Raw genomic sequence first — 12,039 nt, 5'->3', positions numbered from 1 at the left:
GGGCACCTTTCTTCTCTTTTTCTCAGCTTTTCTCTCTGGATCTACTTTGATCCTCCACTTTCTTTTCCATTCCCTTCTTTCTAGGATGTGCATCTTGATCTTGGGAAGGTGCATTTAGTTCACTGGAGTATTCTCTTATCAACCCTTCTATTGACCCTTTTATAATCTGAACTCTCCTCATGGTTTCCTCATTCACAACATCATCAGGTGAATCCTGTTTTCATATCTCCATTGACCCCTTTCTCTTTGGCCTTCCAGCTTCACTTTGGTCCATGCATCTACATTTACAAACAGTTTTTTGTCTTCAGCTTGAAGTTCATGCAATAACCTTAATTCATGTTGACTCCACCTTTCCTAGTTCACTTGAAGTTGACTCCATCACATTAGATGGGTGACATGCCAATAGTGGATGGCTCTCCAATCATGTTGTAGTTGTCTCAGCCACTCCAGACCTCACAATACTGGTCCTCCTGTTTTTACCACATACTGTACATGTCTAAAGTGGCTTGTTGGTTGCTGTATTTCACTGTTAGAAATGTCATTCCCACAGGAGTTAACTTTTCTCCAGTATAAGTTCTTAGTTGACTATCTGCAGGCTTCAGTTTAGTATCTTTGAAATGCGATTCACACTCATTTTGGGGAACAACTGAAACAGCCGAGCCAGTGTCAAATTCCAGTTTAATTAATTTGCCATTTTAGATTTGATCAGAAAGTCGTATCCTCAGAATGGACTGCCCAGTCCCTATTTTTTCTCTTTTTTTCTTATAGTAGAGTGGGGGGGGGGAGGGGTTTCCTTTTCTTCTCATTTAAAAAAATTAAAGTTTTCTTTCTCTCTCTACGAATTGATAAGAGGAGAATTACTGTAGTTGTTTTTCTTTTTTATTATTATTACATATTTGCTTAATACTATGTATGATTCTGATAATGTCGATTTCACTTTCTGTTTGTATTGTTATTGATATATATTTGAGATAATTCTCCTCTTGTTTGTATATATGCTCTTTTTAAATCAATAAAAAGATTAATAATTTGCTATTTACTTCTGATGAAAGCCATATTGCTTGTCTATTGTTAGTTTTCACATTGAAAATCTTAAGGCAATGCAGTCTTGTGTCACTCTCATCATAATCAGATTTTTCATCAACAGCATGCAGATTGGTGTTCTATTTGAAAACTGCAACTTGACATTTTACATCTTTTCTTCCCTGTGCAGTCCATTTATTCTTGTCTGCCCGGCATGCTCTTTGTATGAGTCCTACTTTGTGCATTTTCTGTAAGTTTTGTCTTTAATTCTGCATTGGTCTGATGAATGTGAGCCCCCGCCACAATGGTAACTCAACTTGTTTGGCCAGGCAGACCCCCATCTAGACGCTACAATTTTGTTCATGCTCCCTTTCGTTTCTGACTGCAACTTAATTACGTATCTGTCTGCTGTTTCCATTGATACAGCTATTTCAATTGTTCCTTTAAATTTGTGTTCCAATTAGGAGCCATTCTAAAATGCTTTCTTGTAAGATTCCACAAACTAAAGAATCTCACTGTGCATTATTAAGCCCATCACTGAACTGACAATGCTCAGATAATCTTTTCAATTCAGCCACGCATACTGAAATAGACTCCCCTTCCCTTTGATTCTGCTTATGAAACCTAAAATGTTCTGCAATCCACAATGGCTTTGGTTCTATATGTCCCTGCATTACTTTCATGATATCAGCCAAGCTTGTTTTGGTTGGTTTGCTTGGAGCTGTCAAACTTCTAAGCAAGCAGTATTTGTTTCCATACAATGCAATCGACAAAACTTGTATTACTTTCTCACTAGCTATTCTATTTGCCTTACAATGTTGTTCAATTAGTTCAGTATACATATTCCAGTTAACTGTTGTGTAATCAGACGCTTCAATCATTCTGATAGAGCCAGTCATTTCTGCTATTTTTTATGATTATTATCACTTAGTACTCATTGTTTATGAACATGAATTCTTCTCTGTTTTCTGACTTCTTAAAAAAAATTTGTTTGTTTCTCTTTCCTCCTTCCAAAGAGACACAGCAGCATTTTTTAAAAACTCGGCTATCTCACTGTGCTTTGGTAATCATCTCGCATTCATTTTAAAAATACTTCGTCAACACTGTTATGCTTTGTTTCTCCAAAACATAAAAACTATTCAAAATAAAAATGCAGAATCTGGAATAAACTATCTAATTTTGTGTTTACTTTAAGCGAGTTGCGGATGTATTATGCAGTGGTGTGATATACTCTTGTAATTAATACATGTCATGTACTCTTACATATAATGCGCAATGCATTGTGTAAACAGCATAGAATGCTTAATCAAACAATATATTTTCAATATTACTCAAATATTACTGAATTACTGAAAACTCGGGGACATTGCCTCAAGATTCAGGGGAGAAGATTTAGGACAGAGATGAGGAGAAATTGTTTTCCCAGAGAGTGGTGAATCTGTGGAATTCTCTGCCCAGGGAAGCAGTTGAGGCTTCTTCAGTAAATATATTTAAGATACAGTTAGATGGGTTATTACAAAGTAGGGGAATTAAGGGTTATGGGGAAAAGGCAAGTAGATGAAGTTGAGTTTACGGACAGATCAGCCATGATCTTATTGAATGGCGAGGCAGGCTCGATGGGCCAGCTGGCCTACTCCTGCTCCTATTTCTTATGTTCTTATGTTATGTTCTTACATGTTACAACTGAACAGTCATTTGTGTGATTCCACTTGGTGTGTTTTACAGTATACAGTGCTGGTTGGACAGCGACAGAAAGGATGTCATTAAGCTATGGCACAGTTGTCTTCATCAGTAGAGACATTGAGTACAAGAGTTGGGACATTATGTAATGCTAGTACATGAGGTTGGTGGGACTATGTTCATTTCTGAGTGCCCTTTATAAGGAAGATGTGATTAAGCTACAGAGGGTGCAGAAAAGTTTCATAAAGATATTGGTGGGACAGAAGAGCTTGAGGAGAGACTGACAGGCTGTGACCATTTTCCTTGAAGCGAAAGATGTCGTGGGATAACCTGACAGAGGTTTATAAAATCTTGAGAGGCACAGATAAGATGGATTGTCTTAGTTTTTTTTCCAAAGTAGGTGAGGAGGTGAGGCTAAAACTAAATGGCATAGGTTTAAGGTGAGGGGGGAAGGATTTAAAGTGGTTCTGAAGTTCAAGCTTTTCACACAGACGTGTTGGATATATGGAATGAGCTACAGAGGAAGTGGCAGAGACAGGTACAATTATATTTAAGACATTTTGGACAGGTTTATGGATAGGAACTGTTTGGAGGGATGCGGATTAAATGGAGGCAAATAAGAGTAGTTCAAGAAAATACTTCATTGGCAAGGGTAAATTGGAACAAGTGGCCTGTTTTTGTGTTGTGTAACTCTATGACCTGATGATTCTGAAAGTCACATTTATTCAATATATTCTGCCTGGTTCTTTCAGGAGCTTTTTTGGCAAGCTGTTGAAGGGGAAATAGTAGTGAGGGCTAATAACTGGTAAATTGGATGGTGGATTGGCTAATGAGGTAACAGGAAACTGCAGATAAAGCCTATAAGTAGAGACATGCAATGCAGCAGAGATATCACCCAAGTTTCAGGCACTCCATTGGTTATATTACAGAATGCACCCATTGTTGTAATTGAAAACTGGATATACATGTACTGTTAGACCTGTGGATAATCACTTCATTCTGCAACCAGGACTTAATTAAGTCCTTCTGTAACCACCATTCTGTTATCAAAAGGTAGTTTTACTGATAATCTCTTCAACTGAGTGTGTAAAAGCTGTGTCTAGTTCACACTCAGATAGATCAACTGTGACTGGTCTCTGGTGCACACTATTTTTTTAATAAATCGCCTGTTGTTTAGAACACCAACTACTTTTGGCCTTTCAGTTTGTTCCTACGCAAAGTAACTTATAGCAAAACTGTATGGTACAGATTTTTATTCTTGGTTTATCACAAATGCAGGAGGAGCTCAGCAAGTTAAGCAGCATCTATGGAGAGGAAAATAAACAGTCAATGTTTTGAGCTGAGAACCTTCAACAGAACTGGGAAGGAAGGGGAAGAAACCAGAGTAAGAAGGTGGGGGAAGGGGAAGGAGTACAAGCTGGCAGATGATAGATGAAGCCAGGTAAGGGAGAAGGTGGGTGGCTGGGTGGGGGAGGGGGATGAAGTGAGAAGCTGGGAGATGATAGGTAGAAGAGATAAAAGGCTGAAGAAGGAGAAATCTGATAGAAGAGGAGAGTTACCATGGGACAAAGGAAAGTAAGGACACCAGAGGGAGATGAGGAGAAGAGAGGGGTAAGTGGGGAATGAACATGGTGAATGGAAAATGAGAGAAGGGGAAGGGGAAGAAATTACCGTATATTAGAGAAATCAATATTCATGCCATCAGACAGAATATGAGGTGTTGCTCCTCCAACCTGACAGTGACTTCATCGTGGCAGTAGAGGAGGCCATTAACTGACATGTCAGAATGGGACTGGGAATTAGAATTAGAATAGATGGCCACAGGGAACAACTACCTTTTCTGTTACTTGATGAAGCGGTCTCCCAGTCAGGTCTAACACTAACATCTGACACTTCCCCTGGGTGTTTATTCCATATACAACCAACCCCCACCCCAGAGTGGAAAAAGTTGTCCCTCAAGTCCCATTCAGATCTTTGCCCTCTCACCTTAAGACTATACCCTCAAAGTGTTAGCCTCCCCTACCCGAGGAAAAATACTGTGACCATTCATCTTGTACATGCCCCTCAAGATTTTACAAAACTCTACAAGATCACCCCTCCAGGGGTAAAAGGCATAGTCTATCCAGCATCTCCTTATACCACAAACCCTTCAGTCTTGATAACATCCTCATAAATCTCTTGTGTACCCCCTCCAGCCTGATGGTATCCAAGGCAACCTGAAAATTGGTTTTGAACATTCTACCGTTTCACACTCTGCCAAAGTACACTGATCTTGATATTTCTATCAATAAGTCGCAATTAACTTTGTAAGTTGAAATGATTTGCAGAAAGTTAATCATTAAAATATTAAAAAAGGACCTCAATCCCCTTCCATCTAATATTCCTTGTTATTAGAACCTTTACTGCACCACAGATTAAAAACATTCCATTGAATATAGGGACCAGCTGGGCTTTGATGTATCACAGTTGCTGATACGTCAACCTGCTGCGAAAGGTCATCGTGCTGTGATCCTTGCCCTGCAAGGTCACCTGATGCTGCTTTTTCTCCATCCCGTGCTCTGACCCTTAGATCATCACATTGTGTGTTGGGGAAATGCAGACCCTTTCATTGTAGATTCAAGCATGAAGTGAAATTATGCTGTCATTTGGCTCTCTTTCCCTTTTGGTCCTGCCTTGATTAAAATTTATAAAGGAACAGATTTCTCTCCAGCAAACTGCTTTTCTAACCTAATCATGTTATTTTGGTTTTCTGATTCTGCCCACTTCAGGCACTGGATCTTTAACCTAATTGGCTTGTGTTGTAAACCGTCAAAATACTGCATACTCATTATTTACTTTTCATAATATATATTAAAAAAAAGTTCACATGTCTGTGTGCTGTTTAAACCATTTGGAAATAAATATGGGAATTCAGTAAAAGTGAGTACTATGCTGTTGAAAAATCCAGTGGTCTTTAAGCAGCAAGAAGCTATTCTCTTCTGCAGCCCACCTGTGTATGAGACCAGTTCGACACAGATGCTCTTTAAAGTAGCCGCACAAGAAAATCACAATGGCACAGAACACTCGATTGCAACCCAAATATCAATATGGTCTGAGAATCCAAACCTGGCCCAGATGCTGTTATTTAACTTTGGGGATTGGCACAAAAGTTGGAAGAGTTGCTTCATGGACTAGTCAAGTACAGCCTCATTTGGTTATAAGTTTGTTGGCATGATTTTGAGTTATTGCATCAGATTCTTTCATCAACATCCTTGGATCTTCAGCTCTTTGATATGGTGTCAGATTAATGTCGGCTTGCTTTCAGGTTCCTCCTATTGTTGCATCCCTGGTCTCCACTGATTCATGTCCTATTTCCCTCTGGCCCAACGTTTTGCTCACAACTGAAACTTAAGCAAGTCATAGAACACTACAGCACAGTCCAGGCCCTTAGGCCCAATGTGTTATCTGCCTTTTAACCTACTCTAAGATCAATCTTACCCTTCCCTTCGGCATAGCTCTCCATTTTTCTATTATTCATCTGCTTAATCAAGAGTTTCTTAAATGTCCCTGAAGTATCTGTCTCTACCATCACCCTGGTAGGGCGTTCCACATACCCACCACTCTGGCTAAAAGAACTCAAGTGTTAGTCTTTGAACCTCTCTCCATATCTCTCACTTGTGCACTTGTAGCTTTACTGTTAACAATTCCTGCAGGATAGAAGTGAAATACCTGCTGAGGATACTTTTGCTGTTAGAAAGTCACTCTGTGCGTTAAGAAAAAAGAATTGCTACTGGCTCTATTTTTACAATAATCGCAAATGTTAATTAATAAGTTATAGATAAATATTTTGAGATGCAGAATTTTATTGAATATTGTGCCCATGCTTCAAAAATTAATTGTTAACTGACATGTTACATCATTTAATAGTATAACTAAAGTTTACTGTAAGCTGAATTCTTAAAGAGTGAGTAAAACATTTGATGTTTTCAAACTATTCCCATAATAGGACCGGTGACATCATATAATGAAAGGTCATCAGGTTTAATCTATATCAGATTGAAAAACATTAACTTCAGCTGTAATATAACTGCTATCATCCTGGCCATCAGAAATCATGTAAGATCACTGGCACCACGATAAACAGCACTGGTGCGCCATGGTAGTACAGCAGTTAGCGCGACGCAACACTATTTCAACTTGGAGTATCGGTGTTTGGAGTTCAATCCCGGCATCCCCTGGCAGCTTCCATAGACAGTAAAAGGATAGTGAACATGTAATGCTTTTTAAGGCTTCCTGAAGGATTAACGTTGGCCAGTAAACTGAAGAAGGGCTCCTTTAAAATTTAAAGGATACCTTGGAATCTTTCATTTCTATTCCTGAGAGAATTCAGGGTCTCGCTTTACTGGAAGATGACAATGTAGTACTCCCTAAGTTACAAGCCATATCATTTACATGCCTCCCAAAACAGACAGCCTATTCTGAGCCCTAACGCTGAAAGAGATAATGAGCCAGACAGAGGAAAAAATTGAAGGATCTGCTCAATGATTCTTTGAAGAAACAGAACATCTTCATCTCTGGGAATCAGACCATGACCACTCAAAATGGAGAAGGAATATTGAGGATGTTATTGAGAACATAAGGAGCATAGGGAAGCCCTTACAAACATCAGAACGAATGTACCACTTCCCACATCTGCCACTCGCCCAATTCTTTGAAGATCTCCAGCCCCATCTGTGGAAGAGTTTACTGGTCCTACATTGGCCTCAGTAATAACCTCAGAGCCAATGAAACTGGAGTGAAAGCAAGTTAACCTGGACACCAGTGTACTGTAAAAAATACTAATCTAGATTTTGTGTTTAGAACATTGGTATGAGACCTAAACCACAACCCTCAATCTCAGAGGTAAGGGTATGAACACAGAACAGAGGCTAAAACCCAATGGTTCGCATTTTAAAAATCAATACAGCAGAATTTACGCTAGTTTTATAAACAAGTATTGACAATATTGCGAGACCATCCAGCGAACCCCATGGCTCTGTACCAAGGTGGCAATTCATTTTTCTGTAAACTCCATTCTCATGATTTTCGAGTAGCACCATCGATTTTGAATAGAACTCTGGGCAAATTGAACAGGGCTCAGCTCACATAAAAATCTTAAAGTTGTAATCAGGCTGTTCCTTCCCATGATCTCTGCGTCCTCACATAACAACTGCACACACGAGATAAAATGCAAATGTGGAAAACTACAGAGCTACTTAATTGTCTTTAACAGAGAGTTCAATAAAAATAATTTCCATACAGGCGGAGAAAGGTAGGACTCAGCAAGAAGTGTAAATCCAGAACAATTACGACACATGCACTTACTTCTAATTAGTTACAAATTACGAGTCACTTTAGATAAGAATCTGCATTCTTTATTCATTTTTGGTCAATAAAGAAATCAGGTCTTGGCATTTTGTTCCCTCAGACTGAATGAAAAGAGTGAGTTATTTTGCAGCCATGACCTTCCCCCAGCAAACTAACTGATGAGATACAGAGGGCACAGAATAAACTCAGATTTCAGTTCTGTGGCAAGGACTCTCTGGAGGCTTCATGTGCAAAATGGTATCCAAATGCATGAACATTTCAGAGTTTGTGTTATTGCAGAAGGTGTTAGTGTGCATACAAGCTCTGCTTAAAGTGTGGGAAAATAAGAAGATATAGTTTTATCATTTTTGAAAAGGATGTTGAGGTACAGTTAAGAGATATATTTCCATTTCTCATTCCAGCATTACCCTTAGGTGATGAAGAATCACTGCAGGTAGGACAGCAGCCAGTCAAGAAGACAGCTCAATACCAACTCCTTAAGGGCAATAAATTCTGGCTTTGCTGGTGATACATAGATCTCAAAAAGAATGATTCATCAAACAAGTAGCTGGCTACTAGCAATACTCACTCTAGCCTGCCAACTGTGTGCTTCAGCCACCATCATTGAACAGCAGTTAGCACCCTTCATTGTCTACGATAAACTTATACACCATTGTTAACATCTCACATTGTTGCTTTTACGTTAGAAACAGTATTACAAAATGAGCTCCTTAGAATCACCACTGGAAACAGACCAACTCATTATAATTCAGATCTGAGAGCCAGGAGACAGAGAAGACTGAATTCTCATCTTGTTCACATCCTTGGGATGGGCTTATGAAGTTTTCTGAAAGAAAGGTCACTTGGGTGTTGTTTTGTTTGGGTTTTTGGTTTCTATAGAGGCCTGAAACTGGGCTGCTTTTCACTCAAAGACTGAAGAAATACCAGACACACTTTCAACAAATTCTCTGGATGAAAGTTTGTGATTATCCGAGAATGGCTTAATATCAAAAGGCATTACATTGACATCACAAAATTATCTCAGGTACTGCCACGGGAGATTTCAAGAGAGGTTGTCCTGTTTTCATAGTACTGTAAGTAGTTAAATGAATCTCATTATTCCCAGTTTACACATTCACCATATTTTACTTTTGTAATAGGAGTCTGTCTGGCTTTATACACAAATGAAATTTGAGTGACTATTTTTTCCATCAGATAACTAAACCGACAACAAAAGCATGTAAACTAAAATCATTAGGAAATTACCAAGAAGGCAGATTGTGATGTGAACAACCAATGTGTATGGAAATTCTTGATGAAGAGGAGGTCGGAGAACAGCAGTATAAAAAATGCAAAGATATACAGATTTTGCTATTTACCCGCTGACATCTTAGCAATGCAGCATTTGTTCCTCCAAAACAAAACAACATCCTTTCCCACACAGCAATTTGGCACAGTGACTGATGAATTATAAAGCTCTGTCAGAATGTAAATCTTCACTAAACTCTGCACCCAAGAATACGTCTTTAAGCATCAAAGATTTGCATGTAGAGAATAAAGAACCCAAGTCACATTCTTTGAAGTCCACGCTTGGAATCCTTGACCAAGTCAAAACACTCCGCACATGTTAATTTGGACACTTTTACAGAATTTAATGAAAAATTTTCCCACACAGTGGAGCGAGCCAGTTCTATTCACACTGAGACATAACCATTACTAGCCAATGAAGATCATTTTCCTGCACCCACAGATGTAAAAAGGAAGCTCCAGAATGTGTGCGCAGGAAGGGATTTTGAAATAAGTTGAAATGCTAACAAAAATGCAATTAAATTTCAAGCATTCAACAAAAAAAAACACATACTTCACATTTCCTATTTATCATCTGTTTGAGAAACAAGTCCTGGCCAAAGAATGTGTTGAAGAAATATTACAAATTCCAAAAGTAAGATACAGATCTACTCACCAGCCTTTCCTTTTTCTGATATCATCGGCATTGCCTACAAAAATATATTAAAATAAGGTAATAAATAACATTGTAAACTACTGCAGATAATTTAGCACAATAAGCCAATTCTCAGACTCTTGGTTATTAGAATGGAATTTGCAATGCTCTTGTGGAGGTAGACAGATGGAATGATGCATAATTTGGATGCACCTCAATTAGACAATCCTTATTTGGCCTAGTTCTGATGTTAAAGTTTATTACTTATGCAGAGTAAACTTTCCGTGACACTTCACCTCACCATTGGAGAGAGGATGACTGCACCTGGGACTGGCTGAGGTGTTCATTCACCTAGATTTTTTGCCTTAGGGAGAGGGGCATTCATGGTCCAATGTAAACTGCGGACTTTATATGTGATGGAGTGCACCACAGACTACATCTTAAATTGATTTTTTTGTCTTTGTTTTCTTTCACTGTACAAGAAAATTTAGGTGACGATAATGTTAAGAATGGGATTTTCTGTGATACTAGAGGTACTTAAAAGAGTTCAATCCATAGGTTATTTAACTTCAGACTGCACAATTTTAACAGATTAGATATGCTGCAAATGTCCTTAAAAGGAAGTATTAACTCCTTTGAGCAGTGTTCAAAGGAACCCCACACAATTTGGTAATTTAACTTAATGGCGAGATGCATGAATACCACCATCATCCCCAAGACGTGTGGCAGGTTGATGTGAAGCTGCTTTCTGGCATCGAAGTCAGAATCATACAAAACAGAAACTGGTCCTTTGGCTTACTGCACCCATGCCTGTCTACACCAATCCCATTTGTTAAACTTTTGAGCCTCTCTGAGAAGACAGTTTAGAGATTTTTGGACTTCTGACAGTAAAGAGGTTAGGAGGGTGGTTGACTTTGGAAATCTTACCCAAGCTGAGGAAATATATAATTTTATTTTTTTATTTTCAGGAGCATGTTACTGGACTAGCATAAAATTCCTGGGGAAGTAGCTGTTCCTGAATCATTGAGCTTGTGCCTTCAGGTTTCTGTACCTCCTTCCTGATGGCAGCAATGAGAAGACGGCATGTCCTGGGTGACTGGGGCCCTTAATGAAGGATGCCGTCTTTTTGAGGCATTGCTCCTTGAGGATGCCCTGGATACTATGGGGAATAGATTTGTTCACCAAGCAATGAGAAAAACTCAGCCATAGGAACTGCCACATGACCACTACCAATACTGGTGGCTTAAGAGAAAATCAGGAGAATCTTGGGCTTGTTAGTTCAGGGGAAGATGGCTCAGAGGTGATGCTATAAAAATATATGTGTCTCTTAACAATATACGAGGGGTGATTGATAAATTCGTGGCCTAAGGTATAAGGAGTCAATTTTAGAAAACCTAGCACATTTATTTTTCCTACATTTACACACTTAGTCCAGCAGTCGTGGAGCATACGGATCCCTTCTTTGTAGAAGTCGGTGTCTTGGACCTCCAGAAGTTGTCCACAGCAGGGATGATTGATAGGTTCGTGGCCTAAGGTAGAAGGAGATGAGTTATTAACTTCAAACGTTCTGCATTTTTACTCAAAGAGTTGAACTGCATGTGCATGTAATGAGAGCTGTATCCTTCTACCTTTGGCCACGAACTTATCAATCACCCCTGCTGTGGACCAAGACGCTCTCATTACATGCACGTGCAGTTCAACTCTTTGAGTGATAATGCAAAAAGTTTGAAGTTAATAACTCATCTCCTTCTACCTTAGGCCACAAAATTATCAATCACCCCTGCTGTGGACCACTTCTACAAAGAAGGGCTCCGTATGCTCCACGACCGCTGGACTAAGTGTGTACATGTAGAAGAGGACTATGTTGTGAAATAAATATGCTAGGCTTTCTAAAACTGACTCCTTCTACCTATATTAATTCTTTGTTTGGATTAAAACACAGGAATAAAACATAATAAATAAAAGGTAATTTATATGATGAGTGATCAATATGTCACTGTAGGACTTATATGTGTCCAGGACAAAGATGCGGGCAGGAAAGATCATTGTGAACACTACCCGCCCAGAAA

General features: G+C 39.0%; 1 protein-coding gene across 8 annotated transcripts in view; it reads right to left on the bottom strand.

The window, feature by feature from the left end:
• Positions 1 to 12,039, bottom strand: part of dlc1 (DLC1 Rho GTPase activating protein) — a 515,219-nt gene that overhangs the window by 201,727 nt on the left and 301,453 nt on the right. For all 8 annotated transcript variants that reach the window (XM_072252658.1, XM_072252661.1, XM_072252657.1 and 5 more), the window contains one exon: positions 9,992 to 10,025. In XM_072252658.1, coding sequence (XP_072108759.1) covers positions 9,992 to 10,025 — 34 coding nt within the window. The remainder of the gene's footprint in view (positions 1 to 9,991; positions 10,026 to 12,039) is intronic.

This window comes from Mobula birostris, chromosome 3 (assembly GCF_030028105.1).
Source record: "Mobula birostris isolate sMobBir1 chromosome 3, sMobBir1.hap1, whole genome shotgun sequence".
Taxonomy (NCBI): domain Eukaryota; kingdom Metazoa; phylum Chordata; class Chondrichthyes; order Myliobatiformes; family Myliobatidae; genus Mobula; species Mobula birostris.
This window is presented reverse-complemented; position numbering and strand designations above follow the sequence as displayed.